This window comes from Bison bison, unplaced genomic scaffold (genome assembly GCF_000754665.1).
Source record: "Bison bison bison isolate TAMUID 2011002044 unplaced genomic scaffold, Bison_UMD1.0 scf7180017864518, whole genome shotgun sequence".
Lineage (NCBI taxonomy): Eukaryota > Metazoa > Chordata > Mammalia > Artiodactyla > Bovidae > Bison > Bison bison.
The window spans coordinates 19,638,870-19,662,463 of NW_011495071.1; the positions used below are offsets into that span (position 1 = coordinate 19,638,870).

General features: G+C 35.0%; 1 protein-coding gene across 3 annotated transcripts in view; it reads right to left on the minus strand.

Moving 5' to 3' along the window:
* The window catches only part of USP47 (ubiquitin specific peptidase 47), a 114,696-nt gene that overhangs the window by 50,048 nt on the left and 41,054 nt on the right, over positions 1–23,594 (minus strand). For all 3 annotated transcript variants that reach the window (XM_010830624.1, XM_010830622.1, XM_010830621.1), the window contains exons 5-9: positions 22,508–22,646; positions 17,647–17,743; positions 15,460–15,605; positions 14,842–14,921; positions 12,309–12,458 (exon numbers count right to left, since the gene is read on the minus strand). In XM_010830624.1, coding sequence (XP_010828926.1) covers positions 12,309–12,458; positions 14,842–14,921; positions 15,460–15,605; positions 17,647–17,743; positions 22,508–22,646 — 612 coding nt within the window. The remainder of the gene's footprint in view (positions 1–12,308; positions 12,459–14,841; positions 14,922–15,459; positions 15,606–17,646; positions 17,744–22,507; positions 22,647–23,594) is intronic.

The window sequence follows — 23,594 nt, forward strand, 5'->3', positions numbered from 1 at the left end:
TGACTATGCCAAAGCCTTTGACTGTGTGGATCACAATAAACTGTGGAAAATTCTGAAAGAGATGGGAATACCAGACCACCTGACCTGCCTCTTGAGAAATTTGTATGCAGGTCAGGAAGCAACAGTTAGAACTGGACATGGAACAACAGATTGGTTTCAAATAGGAAAAGGAGGTCGTCAAGGCTGTATATTGTCACCCTGTTTATTTAACTTATATGCAGAGTACATCATGAGAAACACTGGACTGGAAGAAACACAAGCTGGAATCAAGATTGGCGGGAGAAATATCAATAACCTCAGATATGCAGATGATACCACCGTTATGGCAGAAAGTGAAGAGGAACTAAAAAGCCTCTTAATGAAAGTGAAAGAGGAGAGTGAAAAAGTTGGCTTAAAGCTGAACATTCAGAAAACGAAGATCATGGCATCCGGTCCCATCACTTCATGGGAAACGGGGGCAAACAGTGGAAACAGTGTCAGACTTTATTTTTCTGGGCTTCAAAATCACTGCAGATGGTGACTGCAGCCATGAAATTAAAAGACGCTTACTCCTTGGAAGGAAAGTTATGACCAACCTAGATAGCATATTCAAAAGCAGAGACATTACTTTGCCAACAAAGGTCCGTCTAGTCAAGGCTATGGTTTTTCCTATGGTCATGTATGGATGTGAGAGTTGGACTGTGAAGAAGGCTGAGCGCCGAAGAGTTGATGCTTTTGAAGTGTGGTGTTGGAGAAGACTCTTCAAAGTCCCTTGGACTGCAAGGAGATCCAACCAGTCCACTCTGAAGGAGATCAGCCCTGGGATTTCTTTGGAAGGAATAATGCTAAAGCTGAAAGTCCAGTACTTTGGCCACCTCATGCGAAGAGCTGACTCATTGGAAAAGACTCTGATGCTGGGAGAGATTGGGGGCAGGAGGAGAAGGGGACGACAGAGGATGAGATGGCTGGATGGCATCACTGACTGATGGACGTGAGTCTGAGTGAATTCTGGGAGTTGGTGATGGACAGGGAGGCCTGGCGTGCTGTGATTCATGGGGTCGCAAAGAGTCGGACACGACTGAGCTCCTGATCTGATCTGATGGTCACTTCATGTTTAGCTTCATAAGAAACTGCCTATAATACTTCACATTGCCACCAAAAACATGAGTGATCCAGTTTCTCCACACTGTTGCCAGTTTTTTGTGCTGCCATTATTTTTTATTTTAGCCATTCTGTTGGTAGTGTGTTATCTTCATAAGGTTTGAATTTGCACTTGTTTTGTTGCTGTTCAGCTGTCATGTTATGTCCAACTCTTTGCATTTCCCTAGAGATGCTGAATATCTTTTCCTGTATTTATTTGGTATCTGTATATGCTCTTAATATGTTTTTGTCTTTTGCCTACTGTCTAAACGGACTGTTTGGGTTTTTTATTACAGTGTTTCGAGATGTCTTTATGTATTCTAAATACTAGTCCTCTGTCAGATATGTGCTTTCCAAATAATTTCTCCCAGTCTGTAGCTTCTCTTTTTATCTTCCTCACTTTGGCTTTCAAAGGGCAAATGTTTTAAAAATTATGTAGAGATACAACTTGTCAATTTTTCCCTTTGTGGACTGTACTTTTTGGTATCAAATCTAAGAATTAATTGCTTAACCCTGTATCTAAAATTTTTTCCTATTTCTCTAAAAGTTTATAACTTTACATTTTATGTTTAAGTCTATGATCCACTTTGAGCTAATCTTTGTACAAGCTGTGAGGTTTAAGTAGAGGTTCAGTTTTATAAATAAAAGTACCCAACTGTTTAACATCATTTGTTGAAAAGACCATCCTTCTTGTATTGAATTGCACTGTGCCATTCTAAAAAATCAGCTGGGCTATCTGTGTGGATTTATTTCTGGGTTTTCTATTATGTTCCACTGATCTATTGCTTATTCTTCCAATATCAGAAAGCCTTGATTACTGTAAGTATATAATAAGTCTTGAAATCAACTAGACAGATTTTTCTTACTTTATTCTTTTTCCAAAATTCTTTTAGCTATTCTAGCTATTTTATGTTATTTAGAATGAGGTTGAAAAAGTTTGTCAGATTTTGAAAGGAATTCATTAAAATTACACAATTTGGGAGAGAACTGACATCTTCAACATGTGACTCTTTCAATCAATGAGCAGAGTATGTCTCTCCATTCAAATATTACTTTCAGAATTTATAGTTTCCAGTACATAGGTCCAGATCATATTTTGTTATATTTACACATAAGGGTTTTTTCCCCCCCACAACTGTAAACGATATTGTATTTTTAATTTCACTTTCCACATGTTCTTTGCTAATATTTTGAAACACAACTGATTTGTTTATGTTTATCTTATATCTGGCTACCTTCTAAAATCACTTATTGGTTTTCCAGGGTTTTGCTTTGTTTTGACAAATACCTTGGGGTTTTCTATACCAAAAAAAAATGTTATTTAAAAAGGGGGAAAAATTTTATTTCTTCCTTTAATTGGTATACCTTTTATTTGTTCTTCTTGCCTTATTGTATTGGCTGTGACTTCCAGTACTAAAATGAATAAGAGCAGACATCCTTGCCGAGATAACCTTGATGTTTTAGGCAGAAAACATTCAGTCTTTCACCACAAAGTATGATGTTAGCTGTAGGTTTTTGAATATGTTCTTTATAAGTTTAAGAAAAATTATCCTCCATTATCAGTTTTTAGGGTTTCTATCATGAGTGGATTATTGAACTCTGTCAAGAGCTTTTTCTAAGTCAATTAATGCGATCATGCCAATTTTCCTGTCTCTGTTAATATGGTAGATTACAGTCAATGATTTTTAAAATAGTGACCAGCTTTGAATCCCTGGAATGAACTCTACTTCATCATGGTATATAATTCTCCTTATATATTGCTTAGCTCTATTTACTAATATTTTGACAAGAATTTTTCCATCTATATGCATTAAGGAAACTGGCTTGGTCATAATTTTGAGGGTTTTTTTTTGTTGTTGTTTAACTGCCTTTGTCTGGTTTGGTATGAGGATGAGAGGAGCTTCATAAAACACATTGGGGAGAGTTCCTTCCTTTTTTTGAAAGGGGTTGTGAAGAACTGGTGCTCACTGTGCTAAAATATGTGGTACAAGTCTCCAGTGAAAACTTTCCAACTTAACAGATTTTCTTAAGAGATTCTAAATTATGAATTTAATATCTTAACAGTTATGGGGCTACTAAAATTATCTAAGCCATATAAGATGAGTACTTTCAAGGCACTGGTTTAACTAAGTCATCAAATTATATGTGCAGAACTGTCCCTTATTATCCTTTTGATATCTACAAGGTTTGTTAATAGTAGTAGTTTCAGTCTTAATACTGGAAATGTTTATCTTACCTTTTTCCCCTGTCAGTCCTGCTACAGGTTTATCAATTGGATTGATCTTTTCTAATAACTGCTTTTATTGATTTTCTGTTTTCAGTTTCACTGATTTCTGCTCTTTTATTATGTTCTTCCTTCTGCTGCCTTTGGGTTTCTTTTGCTCTTTTTTCCAGGTTAGGTGGACGCTTACATTATTAATACATAACATTTTCTATTTTTTCTTATGGAAGAATTTATACTAAAGGCCAGCATTTAAAGCTATAAATTTTCCTCCCTGTGGTGGCTCAAACAGTAAGGAATCTGCCTGCAATGTGGGAGACCAGGATTCTATCCCTGGGTTGGAAAGATTTTCTGGAGTAGGGAATGGCTACCCACTCCAGTATTCTTGCCTGGAGAATTCTATGGACAGAGGAGCCATGGGGTTGAGAGACTAACACTTTCCTCTCTGTAGTATTGCTTCAGCTGTGTCTCAAAATTTCTGTTACACATCTGCATTTCCATTCAAAATATATATATGTATTTAATTTGCCTCAAGATTTCCTCTTTGACTCATGGATTATTTAGAAGTGCATTGTTTACTTTCCCAATGTTTGGTGATTTTCCAATTAACTGCTATTGATTTCCAATTTGATTCCAGTGTGGCAGAAAAACACACTCTCTCTGATTTTAATTCTTTTAAATTGAAGTTTGTATTATGGCCCAGGATATGGTCTATCCTCATACGTAGTCCATAGGCACTTGAGAAGAATGTGTACTCTGCTGTTTTCGAGTGCACAGTTTCATATCTATTAGAGCTTGTTGGCTGATGATATTGTTAAGTTCCATATCTTTGTTAATTTTTTGTCTAGAGATTCTACCTATCAATTATTGAGGGCACTGAAGTCTCCAACTGTAACTGTAGATTTGTCAATTTCTCCTTTCATTTTGAAAGGCTTTTTCTTCACATATTTTGCAGCTCTGTAACTTAGTTTGTACACATTTAAGATTGCTGTCTTCTTGATGGACTGACCTTTTTAATCATTATACAATGCCCTTCTTTGTCTCTAGTAGTTCTGCTTTAAAGTCATCTTTATCTCCTTTTAATATAGCCATGCCTCATTTCTCTTGATTAATGTTTACATGATATATAATTTTCAACCCTTTTATTATCAACCTGCCTATTTCAATATACTAAAAGCTGTTTTTTGTACCTAGCATATTGTTGGGTCACATTTTTTAAATCTAATATGCCGATCTCTTCCTTTTACTTGGTATGTATGTTAGTTGCTCAGTCATGTCCAACTCTTTGTGACCCCATGGACTGTAGCTTGCCAGGCTCCTCTGTCCATGGAATTCTCCAGGCAAGAATACTGGAGTGGGTTGCCATTCCCTTCTCCAGAGGATCTTCCTGACACAGGGACTGAGTCCAGGTCTCCTGCACTGCGGCCTGATTCTTTACCGTCTGAGCCACCAGGGATGCCCTTTACTTGGTATAGTTAGACTACTTACATGCAACTAAGTTTGCTATTTTAATGTTTTAGTTTGTTTTCTTTTCTGTGCCTTCCTATGGATAACCTGAAAAAAATTTTTGAATTAAATTTTACTTCGATTTATTGATAATGCTTCTGAGTGTACGAACTCTGGGAGTTGGCGATGGACAGGGAGGCCTGGCGTGCTGCAGTTCATGGGGTTGCAAACAGTCAGACACGACTGAGCAACTGAACTCAACTGAACTGATTGTATCTCTTTTTCAGTGGTTGCTCTACATGTTATATTACATACACAAAACTTTTAGTCTATCGGTCCCATTCTTTTAACTGTTCAAGTGAAGTACACTCTGTCTTTTTACCTCTGTCTTTTTACCTCTTCCAATTTTGTAATATAACTGTCTTAAATAGTTCCTTTACATATATTTAGAATCACACCAGTGTTATAATTTTGGTTCAAGTATCAAAGATAATTTAGAAAACTCAAGAGGAGAAGGAGAGCCTATTGTATTACCCTAAGTTTTGCAAGATTGCCGGGAGAAATATCAATAACTTCAGATATGCAGATGACACCACCCTTATGGCAGAAAGTGAAGAGGAAATAAAAAGCCTCTTGATGAAAGTGAAAATGGAGAGTGAAAAAGTTGGCTTAAAGCTCAACATTCAGAAAACGAAGATCATGGCATCTGGTCCCATCACTTCATGGGAAATAGAGAAACAGTGGAAACAGTATCAGACTTTATTTTGGGGGGCTCCAAAATCACTGCAGATGGTGACTGTAGCCATGACATTAAAAGACTCCTTGGAAGCAAAGTTATGACCAACCTAGATAGCATATTCAAAAGCAGAGACGTTACTTTGCCAACAAAGGTACATCTAGTCAAGGTTATGGTTTTTCCTGTGGTCATGTATGGATGTGAGAGTTGGACTGTGAAGAAAGCTGAGTGCCGAAGAATTGATGCTTTTGAACTGTGGTGTTGGAGAAGACTCTTGAGAGTCCCTTGGACTGCAATGAGATCCAACTAGTCCATTCTAAAGGAGATCAGTCCTGGGTGTTCATTGGAAGGACTGATGCTGAAGCTGAAGCTCCAATACTTTGGCCACCTCATGGGAAGAGTTGACTCATTGGAAAAGACTCTGATGCTGGAAGGGATTGGGGGCAGGAGGAGAAGGGGACGACAGAGGATGAGATGGCTGGATGGCATCACCGACTCGATGGACGTTGTCTGAGTGAACTCCAGGAGTTGGTGATGAACAGGGAGGCCTGGCGTGCTGCGATTCACGGAGTCGCAAAGAGTCAGACACGACTGAGCGACTGAACTGAAGTTTTGCTTTCCATGTTCTTTCTTCATTCCTAATGTTCCAATATGCCTTCCGTTTATCATTTCCCATTTAGAGAATTTTCTTTAGCCATTTTTTAAAGGTAGGTCTACTAGTAACAAATTATGTCAGGATTCCCTCATCCAAGGTCTTGATTTCCCTTTCATTCCTGAATAATATTTCTGCTGTGTATAAAACTCTAGTTGACAGCTCTTTTCTTTCAACACTTGAAAAATGTGCTACTTCCTTCTGACCTTCATAGTTTTTGATGACAGATCTGCTTATGAGAAACCAGATTGTTTTTCCCCCATAAAAAAGGTACCTTTTCTCACTCACTGCTTCCAAGATATTTTGTCTTTCCTTTTCAAAAGTCTAATTATAACCGAACTTGATATAAAGTTCTTTTGGCTTATCTTGTTTGCGGTTTGCTCAGCTTCTTGGATCTGCAGCTTTATGCTTTTTGCCAAATTTGGCAAGTCTTCAGGCATTATTTCTTCAAGTGTTTTTTCAGCCCTGTCTTCTTTTTCCTCTCCTTCCAGGACTCCAATGACACCAATGTCAGACCTTCTGTTATAGTCCCATGGGTCCCTAAGGATTTTCACCCCCCACTGTACTTCTGTTATTTAAACTGGGCAATTTATATTGTTCTATTGTCAGGTTCACTATACACTGTCTTTTCCATTCTGGTGTTGAGCCTATCCATTAACTTTTTAATTGTGGTTACTGCATTTCTCAGTTCTAAATTCCCATTTCATTTTTCTTTATATCTGCTATTTTTTCCTCAGGACTTTCTATTTTCTCATTTGTTCCAAGTGGGCTTAGAAACTTTCACTGATGTATTGGTATTTCTATGATGGTTGCTTTAAAATATTTGTCAGATAATTCTAACATCTGTCACTGCTCCCTCTGTGGCCTCCACTGGTACCACAGATAGGAGGGGTTAGCCTCCCTATCTGGGAGGTGGGAAGTGGTAAAAGTCCTGACTCTCATCTAGGCCTCCTCTAACATTACTCCAGTGGGAAGGGGAAGGAATACCTTTTTACTATTAGGTGGGAGTGTAAGGCTAGGCTCCCCACATGGTCTCTAACAACAATTAACCACAGTAAAAGGAGAATGGCAGTGGGGAGGTTCAGTACTGCCCAGGAGAGAAGAAACTTCTGGCTCCTAGTCAGTCTTCTCTGAAATCACCCCAGCAGGGGGTTGGAGCACCTTGTTACAACTTCGAGGCTCCCTACCCAGCGTTGGCTGACATAGGTTAGGGTTAGGGCCACAATCTTTCTAGTAGTGTCTGGCTACCGCACAGCAGTTACTGGCTAAGTTTTGTGCCTTGCCAGGCTGTCCTTTCCCCAGTCTCTTGGCTAGAGACAGCAGACTTATTAGTCTGTGCTATTTGCTACTTCCAGCCTACCAGCATCTTCAGCTCCAAATTTGGGATATATTAGGCAAAAAGAAAACCCAGGGAACTCACCCCATGTCATTCCTTGATCCTGAGGTCCCTAGTCTTTATGCCTTTTCTCCACCTTTCAGAGTCTTCTTATGTTTATTTTATATATAATGTTCAAGATTTTCAGTTGTTTAAGCGGGAGGAATAGGGCAATGTACATCTACTCCATCATCCTGAAAGCAAAAGTCCCCACTTTTTAAACTGGTTCCCACTATGTTCAACCACACAAATTCCTGGAAAAATGAGGATAGAGTCCATGGAAGAGAGTTTTCTTTATGTGATGCTTACATACTTGGACAAATTTGGACTACTCTACCAACCAAATGAGTTATGTGACCAAGCCAGCCATATAAGAATGTCCAAATTGCCTGTTAAATCAGGGTAGCACTTATGATATAAATGTGTCTTAACTAAATATCTGGAACACTTATGATTTCACAAATGCGTATGAATTTAACAATTTTCTATTCAAAACTTTAAGATGGTCATTAAATTGTGTTTACTTAGGGAACAAAGGTCTTTCACCTAATCTCATCTTTCCCAAGACACTACAAGGAACCATACAGCCAAATCCAGTTTTAGACTTTTGAACACATTTTGACATAATAAACAGATATTTAAATGTACTTACCCCAAAAGAGAATAAAACTATACTAATAAAAATGGCCTAGAATAGTAACTACCACTGAATAAGCAACTCAATAAAACTACCTATAAAAAGATAGTGTTTAAAATTTACTATTAAGTAGAATGCTCTCCTCTAGTTAATATCAAACATATGAGGTTATACCATTTAGATCTTCTTAAAATAATACACTCTCAAATATGCTTGCAATAAGCAGATTCAAGGTTTCTTTGATTATAAAGTTCGGAGAGACTGATTTTATGTAGACAGTTCTAATTACCTAATAAATCAGTGAGAATCAAGTTTTTTAAAATATTAATGTAAGTAATCTTTTGGCTGATATTATTTTTTCAGGATTAATAAGAAGACATGTAAAATAACAGGAAATTAGAAACATATTATTTTAGTATTCTCATTCCCTTCAACATTACAAGGACATAAACATTAATGTAACAAAGTAGATATTTCCTTAAATCACCTTAGTCTAATGCAGAGCTCCACAAAATATCCTAGAATATTTTGTGAATATGTTCCTCAGAATCCTAGTATCCTTTGAAATACTAACAGATGTCCCACAGAGAAAAGGTTGGTTGATTTCTCTATTACAGGAACACGGAGGGCACTTAAAATTAAATGCGCATTGTAAACTTCCCAAAGAGTATTACAGTTACACAGCTTCCCAATTTTATTTAATCAGAAGTCTTCTTCCAAACATCTATTAAACCTATTGGAGACTAGTGCTGAACAAAACTCAATTTGAGAGACGGAATAGCAGCAGAACCCTTTACACTACTTGGACAGACAAAATGGAGACCAGAAACTTAAAATAAATATTACAGTTATAACAACTAAGAAATAATTCAATAAAGAAAACATTAGGATGAAAAGCTGTTTTAAAAAACTATATAGGCAATTTTTAGCACTTATTTAAAAATTAGTCTGCTATCAATCATGCTGAAAAATAACCAAAGTTATATATAGATGTTATAATGATACATTAACTAAGTGGCAACTCCATTCTTACTTAATTTTAAATATTACTCTCATGTTAATTTACTTAAATATGGAGAAAAAACAATTCAGAAACTGGGTGTTTCAGATGAAGTTAAGAAACAAACAAAAAAACCTCTGATTTTTAACAGAATTTCATACTTACTGATCTGAAATTAAATACCAAGTGTTAACCACAGTGAATACACCTAACTATTGTGGCTCAGTAAACACAATATGTAATAAGCAAAACACAAAACCATCAATGCTGTGTATGAAGGTAAGTATATGTGTGTACATATGTGTGCATGTAGTCAAGTATGTTTGTGTATGTATGTATAAATAGCCAATAAGGCAAATATACTAAGACCACTGGTAAGAGTAAAAAAATAAAATTTTACAAGAGTTCAACTTAAATTAAGGCCAAATATTATAATAGTCTGAACAACATTTTATAATGCTTCTTTTAACTAGATATTTATAATCCACATTTATACTGAATTCTTTTTAAAACACATAGCACTAACAAAATACACAATGGCAAGCAGTGATATAACACTAAATTTAGATGTTATATGATGATTTCTGCAGTTTAAGAAGTGTAGGTTGTAAGTTTGAATTCAGAAAATAAAGGGAAATCACTTACCTCTAACTAAAGTTCTCTGAAGGTAGTATCCTCCTTAGAACCCCTATCTTGGGTAGTCTCACCTGCTGTAATTTCCCTCAAGACACTCCAGCAAAATCTAGGAAGTTTTAGGTTCCCTTCTGCAAGCCCTATTAGCGCATGTGTGTATAAACCTGCTTACATCCTGCTTCATAGACGTAATTTTCAATTTCCACTGAATAATCACCACCACCATCATCCATATATCAATGTAGGATAGAACTGGAGAATTCCATTCAGAAATGTGACTTTTTCCACTTCTCCAAAATATCCTCCAATTCACTTCACTGCTGTGTCTGTAACGTACTGAGGAGAGTGGTAACAATTCAGCAGGCAAATAATGAAAAAGATTCAGCTATTTTTTTATAGCTGAATACTCAAGTATTATATTTGCTGAATACTCAAATATTATATTCCAACTTAACACAAATAAAACTAACTTCCTCAAAATTCAATGAATATGTAAGAAAAAACTAACATATACATGAAAAATCTTACACAAAAATATTTTCATAAATAAGGTAGAAAAAACAGTGTACATCACTTGGGACTACTGAACACTTCCCTAGTACATTTCCTTAAAGAAATGCCAAAGTTTTAAAATGAGTTAGGAAATAATTCACTGAAAGATAAATCTTAACAATTTTTATGTCTCTGACAAAAACTGACAAAATAAAGTAAAAACAAAACAAAAATGAAAAATAAAACTAGCCACTCAAGCCAAGGCCAATCTCATATACCTAGAATGGCAGTTTACAAGGGTATTATTAAGTACTTAACAGAATTTTTCAAATCTGTTCAGGAAGCTGACTGAATCACTGAATCGTACACCTGTAACTTACATAATATTGTGCAGTAACTATACTTCAATAAAAAGAAAAACATTGGAGAAGGCAATGGCACCCCACTCCAGTACTCTTGCCTGGAAAATCCCATGGACGGAGGAGCCTGGTTGGCTACAGTCCATGGGGTCGCTAAGAGTCAGACATGACTGAGCGACTTCACTTTCACTTTTCACTTTCATGCACTGGAGAAGGAAATGGCAACCCACTCCAGTGTTCTTGCCTGGAGAATCCCAGGGATGGGGGAGCCTGGTGGGCTGCCATCTATGGGGCCGCATAGAGTCGGACACGACTGAAGCGCCTTAGCAGCAGCAGCATCAGCAGGATGGCTAGATTAAATACAGGATCACCAGTGTAATTTAAATTTCAAACAAACAAACACATTTCCATCAAAAAATAAATAAATAAATAAATAAAAAGAAAAACGTGCACTTAAAAAAAGCAAAGGAGGCCAAATCGTCCCCTGTCTTGGAAAGTTACTGTGGATTCCCACTGACTGATCCCATAACTTCTTGCTGTTACTGCCTGACAGTCATATAAATATAGGAGAAAAAAGCAAAGGGTATCAATTGTCCTAGAGACTACTAAATCACAGTTGAAATGCTATTTTAGAGGCTAAAATATGGACTAGTTTTAAGAACATTGATTTTACCTGCAAGCCACCATCAGCCTGACTGCAGCATAAGATCATCATGATGAAATTTGACTTTTTCAGATATCTTAGCTGTGAAAGTTTTCCCTGACTCATAATAGGTTTGAATGAATGTTTCTAAATTCTAATTTTAAATGTCAATTTAACTCCTTCCATGACTCTCCTTTTGTATAAGCAATTAAATACACAAATGTAAGGATAAAATACAATAATAAAATTACCAAAAAGCAGTTAAAAACAGAGAACAAAAGGAGAAATGAGAAAATCTTAATCACCCAATTTGATGATATATAAATAAGCTAATTACATATAATTCTGATTCTTCAAATTATCTGTGCTTATAAAATGCCTGGGTCATTTTAAAATTAAATTTTAAAAGAGGAATACTTTTTCAAACAATATGGTCTGTGTTTGTCTTAATAACTAGAGGTTATTCTTCTCATAAAAGTATATGGAACAAAACAGCACTCTCAAAACAAAAAAGTACTGCCAAAAAAAAAGTAACAACAGCAGTATTTATAGGAAATTCCCTGGCAGTCCAGCAGTTAGGACTCTGCACTCTCACTGCCAAGGGCCCAGTCAGTCCCTGACTGGTAGAACTAAGACCCCACAAGCCACCTGGCAAGGCCCCCCAAAAATAAATGTTAAAAAGTAGCATTTATAAAATAGACTGTTTATAGAGGTTTAAAAAAAGATAAAGTGAAATAATCTAGTCACTTCTACAAAAGAGTAAAAGATTGAGCCATGAGGCAGTACATTTGTATATACTGCTTCTCTTAAACATGCACTATTAGGACTCACTGAAGGGTCAAAAATCTTCTAGATCTTGCTAGTTTAAATGCAGGAATGACTAACGACCCAAGAAGGTGTGTCTAGGATGATACTTACCTTAGGATATATTATATCACTGTGCTATTATGTATTCTGTGTATGGATACACAAGCAGTCAGCTGAAAGGTACACACCACACTAGCAAACGCCTGGCTGGACCCATAAGGCCGGATGACCAATGGAATATCAAGGTATGTGTCGATTCTCCAACCCTCATAGCCACATTCCAGACATCTCACGTAGTCCTTCAGCTTGCCTTGGTACAGTTCATTTATAAGATCAGCCTAGAAATAAGAACATTTGAATTTTTAAAGGGTTCCTTTAAAATTAGTTAATACTTTATGCCTTTGAGAATGAGTTTCAAAAGGATATTGATTCTTACTGTTGAAGTTTTAGAAAGCTTTAGGATTTATCTAATCTAAAATTCTATAGGAAAAAAAAAATCAAAGCTTAACAAAGACAAAATAAGAATGTGCAAAAATGAACTATTTCAATTCTCATATCACTAAAAATCCCACTATTAAAATGTTTTGTTGAAATGAGTTATCAACTAACTTTACTACTAAGCCCCATATTATATTTAATTAGGATGGGAATACATCACAATCCATCATTTTAGGCATATTGACAATCACACAGCTAAATAACTGGCTCTATAGCTTTACATATACATATCACTATTTTCACAATAATATGTTCTGATTTCTAAAATCATATCCTCTATCTCAAGATACAAATAAAACTTTTTTCAGTCATACACATAAAATAATTTGAAGGGAAAATGTACTGTACTTTAAACGAATATAAATTTAAAAAGAAATCTTAAACTCCATCTCCCTCAATATATCCTCACCTAGAAAGAATGAATCTCTCACCTACTCCCCAAACTTAAGTCAACTGGGGGCTACTTTGACCCAAAGGAGATAGGTAACTCCCTAAGTAAGGACCCTCCGTGTGAATGTCTTGCCTCAAGATTCCTGTACCAAAACTTGGGAACTCAGAAAGAATGCCCCAGCGGGTCTTAATAAAATTGTTGACCCACAAACAGACCTACGAAAAGAAACATCCCCTAATACCATCTGCATAAGGTTACAAAAATACAATCCTATAGATTATGTAAAGAATCTAGATCACTAAATAAATGTAAATTTTTTCCAATATTTCTTAAGAATAGGTTAAGAAGGAAATCATAGTTTGCCTCTTTCATAAATTTATACCTCTTCAAGTATTGAGGATTTATAAGCCTTCAAACTAGGATCCACCATAACTGTCTACGTTAATATTGTTTGTTTAATGAAGCCTTCTTCATTAACCTGCTCCAGCTATATCTGATTGTCTTCTCTGAGAGGGCATTTCTAAGTGTTTCAATCCAGCATTTTTCAAAGAGTTTTGCTAGCAACCCACAGTAAAAAAATAATTTACATTGCAACCTAGTACATATAACTGTAACAAAAGTGGCATAAAACAATACTTACCCTTACTATGTGGTGCTTCTCTTATATCTATTTTATTCCTTTTTGAAAAAAAAAAAAGTGCTGTGTAGATTCACTAAATTAATCTCATAAATGAATGGACTGCAGTCTAGTTTGAAAAACTCTAGTCCGAGCCATCAGACAGTACATCCTTTGGGCTACCCTCCAGACTCCTCTTTTGGCCTCCAATGATCTTTTATCACTACACTTAGCATAAACCCGCCTCGGTAATGAGTCCTGAGCCTCATTTAGTTCAGCCTTAGGCCTCATTCCAATGATATATCTAAAGTTCTCCCACTTTTAATCTGTTCCTCCTTCCACTGGATTTAAGAATAGGGTCAGATTAACAAGGATTCTAAGTGTGAAAGGGCTTCCCTGGTGGCTCAACTGGTTAAGAATCCACCTGTAATGTGGGAAACCTGGGTTTGATCCCTGGGTTGGAAAGATCCCCTGGAGAAGGCAATGGGTACCCACTCCAGTATTCTGGCCTGGAGAATTCCAAGAAATGTATATAGTCCTTGGAGTTGCAAAGAGTCAGACATGACTGAGCATCTCTCACTAAGTGTGAAAAGCATGAATATACCTCACTGGTCAAAAAGGTAACGCTAGATGAATATACTTTACAATGTATACTTTATGTGTTACAGATTAAGACACTGAATTTACTTAGCATTTATCTGAAAATACTGTTCAAAAATCACCCCTCACACACACACACACACACACACGCACACGAATTACATAGTTTTCAATTCAAGGCAATGGCACCCCACTCCAGTACTCTTGCCTTGGAAATCCCATGGATGGAGGAGCCTGGTAGGCTACAGTCCATGGGGGTCGCTAAGAGTTGGACACAACTGAGTGACTTCACTTTCACTTTTCTCTTTCATGCACTGGAGAAGGAAATGGGAACCCACTCCAGTGTTCTTGCCTAAAGAACCCCAGGGACAGGGGAGCCTGGTGGGCTGCCGTCTCTAGGGTCGCACAGAGTCGGACACTACTGAAGTGACTTACCAGCAGCAGCTAAAAAGAGACCATCTAGGTCACAGGGCCCAACCTCCTTAAAGATGAGGAAACTCTCAGTACTTTAACAACTGGGCTAATGCCCAAGTTTTAAAACATTCCAATAAAATAAAGTCACTTTAAGGAATTAATAATTTATTAGAATATACTCTCAACTTGAGAGATAAATTACCTGTTCTGTTTGTTTCCATTTCTGTTCCAAAGCATCAAACATGACTCTGCACAGTTCTTGTACATCATGCTGCTGCCAAGCTATTTTAAGATAAAATTTAATTAAAAAGAGCTATTAACTTAGTATAATGAAATATTAGTTTGTTGTTTAAAAGCAAATTGTCAGAAATTACGGGAAAATCTACACAAAATAATGCTAGATTTAAAAAGAACACAAAATATATATTAGAATCATAAAAAGGCAATCATATGAAAAAGAACCAAGAGAGCTCAACATTTTATAAGCAGCATAGGCTTTATGGTGCTACAATATTTGCCATTTTTATTACTTTTCACTGTAGAGTCGAGAAATATGTTAATAAAAATCTAAGCTAACACATTAAAAAAAATTTAGTTTAAGTACATAAAAATAGAGTATAACCAAACTTATTTTACAAGATAGTTTTAATGGATCAAAAACTTATGCCTCGGAGCTTAAATTTTAAAAACAAGCTATTTTTAAACACCAACCAAAAAGCAATGAAAAGGTAAAGTAAAGATGTTGATATGTTGTTTATAATACAGTCTCTCAAGTTCCTTTGACTATTGCAAATACTTATCATTACAAGAGAATTAGTACCCTCACTACTATCCCATCCAAAGCTCCTTGTAACATCTGTGGTTTCAATTGCTCTCTTTTTGCTGGTTTGTAACAAAACAAAAAGCCTCTGAAGTTGGTATGGGATACTTGTCACTGGATCTTCTTCAGATTCTTCAAATTCCCACCTATTGGAATGAAATGTTTGAGAATTATTCATAACATATTTTTATTCTTTAGAGCATAACTAACATTAAGACCACAACAAACGTAAATTTTTAACTCTGGGGATTTTACAGAGCTTGGGTATTAACTAAAGCAATTAATATCTAAAGAAATATTCTAATTCATAAATTTAGAAAGCAATTTAGGCAACATGAATAAAAGGCAAAGGTTATTTAAGAGTAATCGCTGAACGTGAATCTGGTCAAGATTCTTGTCCTAATTATTAACTCACAGATAATAGAGGTAACAAAATATTAAATAACACTATGGCATTTGACCATCAAAATCTAAACTGTGGAAAACTATAGGACAAATGCCATCCGTTTTTGATACACATATATATTTCCAAGGAATAAATTGCAATGTGGAAAAAGATCAAAGGGAATAAAAAATAGATTAAATAGGTTAAAAGACTTGTCAATTTCAATACACAGATCTTGTTTGGATCCTGCTTTGAATTGTTTAAAAAAGATATTATGAAGCAATCAGGGAAATTTTAGCAGTGACCCAAGATATAATTTACAGGTGATATGGTTAGGTATGTGCTTCCAAATAATCAGAATGGGGGACTATAGACGAAAATGACTGATCCTGAGTTGATAATATCCAAAGTTGGGTGATGGGTACAGAGCAATTCATTATACCATTTCACTGTTTTTTTAGTATGCTGGAAATTTTCCGTAATTCATGCTCAAATACCTAAAGTGGTAGGTTCTTTCTGGCTGCTACAGAATAAGTGAAGAGAATAAACAAACGGAACTCTATCTTTCATGCTAGTCCTATCCTGTCTGTAGTCCAACAAAGTCCAGCCTTTTAAGGGAGCCATCCTTTCTTTAGTTCTACATGATGAACTTACTCATTTTTGCTCTTGAAAGTCCTCCTGTCTATAACGTCCTCTTAATCTTCTCTACCTGGCCAAACCATACCTATCTTCATGATGACCTCAAGTTCTACTTGCTCTGCTAAATAAGCCACTTCTCCAAGTTTCGTTAATCTCTCTTCTCTCTAAACTCTCATGGCATTAAGTCATCCTTAAATGTTATTTCAACTACTTTAAAAAATACATATATTACTACTGTGAAGAGATCTGTGAATTACTTAAGAACAAAGACCTTATTTCTAACTTTATCTATCAAGCACCCACATATAAACACTGGGTAACAAATACCTGCTGAATGAAAAACATGTCCATTTTTTCAAGTAAATTCAGATGAGCTTACATATGAATTTAATGGTAATATAATGTTGTTTGTAATATCAAAAGTTCCAAAACTACTTTAGATACTGTATTTAGTACTTTATTACTGTAAATATTTACAGTAATTACAATGGTGTTTCTCAGAAGTAACACAAAAAAGAGGAAAAAAATCAGTTTATCTGTACTTTAAAATGTCAAAAAATAAAAGTTATGGATATTGTAAAGAAATATACAAGAGTGTATTACATGTATTATAATAGGATACTCATAAAAACAAATGTCTGACTTTAGGGTTTATTTAAATATGGATATATACAAACATATATACACACAGTCTTTTAAAATACACACACATATAAAACACAGAACAGTTGCATTATAGTTTAATTAAAAACAAAATTTGCAAGTTTAAAAAGGCAACTTTGTTTCTTAAACTGAGATGTGGAGGAAAAAAAGAATATGGTTTGCTCCATATCTACTCCAAAAGTAGATAACATACTTCTTCATAAAGGCATTCAAGCTAAAAGCAAGGGAAGCTTAAATATAATAATTTATCTTAAACATAAATCTTATCAATTTTATCCTGTTGCTGTCTATACATTTCTGATTCTCTCTCCCCACAAATTTTTCATATGCCTGCCTCTCATAAAATCCTTTTCTTATTTACTATTCAAGGTATGTTTTAAGAAGTGAGAAATGCCCCAAACTTAACAAAGAAATGCAAGAAGGTAAATAGATTTAATTAGTTAAAAGTTGTATTTCATTCTTAAATCAATTTTATTGATAGAATTTTTTTGAATACTCACTTATATAATGCATTCCTAAATTCAGGAGTCATAAAAAGTGTTTGCAAAAGGCTATTCAAATAGCAAGTCATTGCTTGGTTTACTAATCCCACATATCCTTAAAAAAACAAATACACAAATATAAATCAGCATTTATGTAAAAAAATTAACAAAAAGAAAACTTAACAAGAATTTAATACACAGTAAAAATTAAGAGATTAAGGTTATAATTGGAAATTATTTCAATGTTTTTCGATAATACCTAAAAAAGACATTTTGGTCAATATATGCACTATGTAAACTTTATTTCTCAGAGAAAGTCAGGATCTCCAGACATGCTGTTGTATGTCCAGAGATATACATAGACATTACATAGCATTTAATAAAATTTTAAGAGTTATATTTAATACAGTATTTTGTGACAGAAATAAATCTTTGTTCCCCAAATCTAAAAGCTGTGTATTAAAATGGAAAAAGTATATACATATTCACTTTAAATATCATATACACCCAAAATATGAAGACAGTACTGAACCAGTTCACCAGGCCCAGTAAACCAATTTCTACCAATAATCAATAACATAAGATACAGTCACTGTATACAAACTCAGAGGACTTCCGCTGTTGTACACACCCATGAAGTATGAAACCCTATAGATCAGCACGCCATGCAAAGAGTGGCTATTAAAGTAAGAAGAGAACTCAGAGATGGAAGAAGAGAATTGAGAGAAAGGGAAAAGGAAAGGAGTAACTTAGATGCATTCAAAATTCAAATGAACTATTTAAGTACTTAACTTTATATACCTAATTAGAAATGGTTACCACTGTTGAGAATATTTTTGGAACTTCTCCTTTGAAATAGGCTTTAGGCCCAGTTTATGAGGTATGCATACACACACACAAACATATCAGCCTCATCATTTTATTATACCTTATTATTTGAGTAAAATGTGGTAAACACATTGTCTAATAACTGAATTTATTTACTCCCACTTTATACTGAAAGACTTGGTTATCTCAAAAAATCTTAAATCTTTTCTCAATACATGCCAAAGGCATTCACTGACGCTCTCTGAAATACATTTTTCAATTTTCCAAGAATTAACAAAAATATCTTTTGTTAGTAAGATAGTGGCAAACTTTGTAGACAAACGATATTGCTAAGGTGATAGAAAAGATCAACAAATACACAATGACCTTTGATTCAGTTGTGGAAAAGAGGAACAGATTCACACTATCTGCACTTGTACAATTCTAAGAAGAGACCAAGTAGTTGCCTATCTTTTACTCTGGACTAAGGTTCAAGCTTTGATTTCCAATGCCTTCATCTTTAAGAATACTGTGAGCACATGTCTATATACTTACTCAACATTGTTATATAATTATAAACTGCTTCAATCCCTAATCAACACGTGCCACCTGAGTTGTTCTTACAGCATACTGTCCTTAATCCTTATTAGAGCTTTTAATTCACTGATCTATAATTGTTTATTTATATATGTTGCCCAACAGTGAGGGGAGTCATCAAATATAATTTATCTCTCTACCCTACTACTTAGCACAGCAGCAGGTACCCATGAGGGAGAAGGGAATATGACTTACAAGCAACACAAATCTATAGGCTACTTGAACTGATAATGGATTCCTTCCCACAAATAACAGCACTTGAGCAAGGAGGCCCAGTTGTTCTGCACCTGCTCAGCTGCCTGGGATTTCTTCTTTTCCACCTCCTTCCCCAATTCCTCCAGTCAGGGACAACCATTCTACCAGTAGCCTTAAAAGGCAAGTTACTGTCAAGGTACTACTGTCTTTCGTGTACCCTAAGATCAATCATAACCATTTATCTGTGACCTTGTTTCCCTTCCCTGGGCCTAAAAAAGAGTGGCAGGGGGAGGCGTCTAAGGGAAGGAGGGATAATAACAATTTTTCCACTGCTCTTTATTTTACCACTAGCAATAACAATCAAATAGAAATGTATAGTCTTCTGTACTTCATTTAGCACCATATTTAACAGAATGACCAGTGTGTCAAATAAAAGTACTATTATTTTCCAGAAGTATGAAGGCTTTAGTGAGATTAAAAAGATAAAATGCTACAGAACTAATAGGAATCTTCTGTCATTATGGGAACTACTATCAAGTGGGCCCTCTATCTGAAATAGTCATGAGTCAATAAGTGTAAGTCAATAAGGGAAGAAAACATAAGAACATATGCCATTCTGTACAGAACAATAACAGAGAGCAAACACAGAAAGAAATCCTTAACAGAACCAATAAGAAATGAGGGCGAACTCTACGAGGCCAAATGAAGTAGAAAGAAACTGGCCAACTCAAAGTAGATAAAAGAAAAGAATTGTTAATGAAACTGGCCAAGGAAAGATATCTCAGATTTAAATGATAGAACACTTCAGTCACCATTAATCACCTGTGAGTCCAATCAGCCTTCAATCCACTCCTTAGTTTTTTAAGTGCCCCCTACTTCCAACCATCTCCCATTAACAGTAATTGGCCACCAGAAGGAATTAGTAGGCAAGGAGACAAAAAAGAATAAGTCTCCAACCTCACTGAACTGTGGAGGGAAGTGTTCCTGCAGTTTTGAGTTGAAATCATGAAAGCATTTTTCAATGAAAACATTTTGTGCATTTCAATAAATTCTTAAGCAAAATGCCAAAAGTCACTAACAAACAATTTTTGAACACCAATTCATTTGGATGTATATAGACTGTTCTAATTCAGAAAGGCAGTACTCCAGAACACTGAAGGAAAATGTACAAGTAGGGAAAAGAGAGGAGTAGAACTGTGTGAGGAACAATAGTTGGAAACGAAGACTATGATTACATGGCAATGTATATCAAAGTCCTATAAAAATATTTTGAGTAAATTTCAACTTAGTGTTTCAATTTCTAGAAACTTACCCTAAGGAAATAATCATAGATGAAAATTAAAACTTACAATAATGTTCATTATAACATCAGTAATAATTATAGTTTAAATATTTAAATCATATAATGAAACACTACTTTTTAACCATTTAAAACCCATACTAAAATCCTATTTAATAATATTGAAAAATGCTCCTCATACATTACATGAAAAATATATATTAAAACTCTGCTCATAACAATTTCCTTATTTTCTTGAAAGCATTCAGATGAAGGAAAGAAGACAAAAATAAGCAAAATCATTAAAGCAGTTTCTGTTAATTGTACTGTCAGAAATTTCCACTTTCTTCATTTACAATATGACAATGAATATGTATTACATTCATACAATCAGAGAACATTTTTTTTAAAGTATACTTTAGTCTCTAGGAATTTACAGGCATCAGAGAGCTATACATTATTCAGTACAAAGCAGGAGTTCTGTAAATAACTTCTTGCATAAGGACTGAGCTGATTGTCAGAATACACAGCAAAAATTTCAAGAATCCTGACTTGTTAATTCTGGAACTTTCTCAAAGTATTTCAACTATCTTATAAAAATCTAAAGGTATTTATTTAAAACAAAATGCAATTTATCCAGTCTACTCAAGAGTAACTAAATCAGTATTTTGGGAGTAATGCCTCAGAACCTACATTTTTAACAAGTATCCCAAAATGATTTTTAAAGAAATAAAATTTTGAGAATCACTACTCTTGACAGTGTAATGAGAAGCAGCTTTCTTATTTGCTATTATCTGAAATAAAAGACACTTCTGCATTCTCTTTTATTCTTGGTAGTTTGCTGCAAAAAGTTCTATTTATATAAATTGATCATAAATACCAAACCTGACCAGTTTTTACTATATCCAGAACAAATATGCCATTAAGCCTGTACAAATGCTTAGCTGGGAGTAAATTATTCTATATTTCAATTACAAAATATAGTAAGTGGGAAGACTACAGAACACATTAAAACAAAACCTACATGTAATTATATATTTCTCTTTTTATACTAGATGAAAATGAAAGTGAAAGTCACTCAGTTGTGTCCGACTCTTTGCTATCCCATGGACTATACAGTCCATGGAATTCTCTAGGCCAGAATACTGGAGTGGGTAGCCATTCCCTTCCCAACCCAGGGATCGAACCTAGGTCACCTGCAATGCAGGCGGATTCTTTACCAGCTGAGCCACCAGGGAAGCCCTTATACTAGATAATTGTGTGTTATATTTACAATCATTTCTGTTTTGAAATTCTAAGAGTAAACACTCTGAAGCCATACCTAGCATGAAATAACATTAACTAGCTGTACAATCAAAAGCAAAATGATATGTAAAATGATTCAGATTACATTTTCAGGCAAGATTACATTTTCAGTCTTATATATAAATAAAAAATTGCATAAATAAAGCAATTCTACTAGCTCAAAAAATTGAAAAAAATTCAAAAATTTGTTAGTTTTAAACATAACATATTCAGAGATAAGCTAGCAGGAATTTTTTAATTACATGATTAATGTCAAACATATGATTAGATTAAAGCAGAACATAACACAGTAGTTCTAATAAAATAAGCCTGACCCATTTGTTTCCACATCAAAGTTATCTCCGTAAATCTACTGTAATCACACAGACAGATATTATACATTCCTTTCCAGAGGAAGTAAACTTCAAAAACTTAAGATTAAATTCAACATAAAAGATTATCAAAAAGAAATGACTTCTTTCAAAATCCAATTTGTTTTTTTACTAAACGGTAGCAGTAACAATAAAGATAAAATAACAAGGAGATGAGGGAAAGGGAAACCATTCTTGTTCTAACTTTGCTTCTGCTCACTAGTGATCTTGTTTTGGGTCTGAGTTTTCTAATCCATAAAATGAGAAGATTAGGTTTAGATTGCTAAAATTATTCTAGGTTTAATGCTCTATGATTTTATGAAAATACAACAATCATAAATCTTACCAGTTTCTGATTTATTCAAAATAGATGAATAGGAGTAGCTTTGGCTGACATAATCACTGGTAGAGCCCACAGAACCTTCTCTTGGAAGTGGACCAATAAATTTGTCATGAACACTGTCATCCCCAGCACTGGAATCCTCCTAAAATATAGCATAACCAATATTTACTGAGTGGTAAATACTGCTAAAACAATGAAAAAAGGCATACTAACTCCTGAGGCAATGAAAAAAAGACAAGGCATTACCAGCACCATCAAGACATTCCCTGACTATTTCCTACAGGAAGGCCTGAAACGTGCCCAATATAAAACACTTTAGAGAAATGCTTATGTCTCCTTCCAAAGTTCTTACTTTCTCAAATTTCTTTAATTCTTTTTCAATTTTGATTAAATGAGAGAGATTTCTTACTAATCAATCAAAAGTACAGTTATGAACTCCTTGATGACAGAGTTTATCATTTATTTTTCTATCATCTTTGCTAAGTAGGCCTGGAAGGTAGGGAATACTCAATAAGTACTGAATGAAATGGAAAGGTTCCTATTATCTCTAATAACAAAGTTCCTATCAATGAGGAAAATGTGCAAAGGGAATAAAGGATATAAAATCAGCACAAGAAACTAACACAGAGTTGAAGAGTAATTACTAAGAATTTTTAAAACAAGAATCCCCAAATTAATAGCTAGTTTCCCCAAATTAACAGCTAGTTTAGTCTCAGTGTTACTCAGACTAACCTAAATCATAAGAAGTGAGATTAAGGTAGGTCAGCTCCCAAATCACTACAGATGGTGACTGCAGCCATGAAATTAAAAGATGCTTACTCCTTGGAAGGAAAGTTATGACCAACCTAGACAGCGTATTCAAAAGCAGAGACATTACTTTCCCAACAAAGGTTCGTCTAGTCAAGGCTATGGTTTTTCCTGTGGTCATGTATGGATGTGAGAGCTGGACTGTGAAGAAGGCTGAGCACCGAAGAATTGATGCTTTTGAACTGTGGTGTTGGAGAAGACTCTTGAGAGTCCCTTGGACTGCAAGGAGATCCAACCAGTCCATTCTGAAGGAGATCAGCCCTGGGATTTCTTTGGAAGGAAT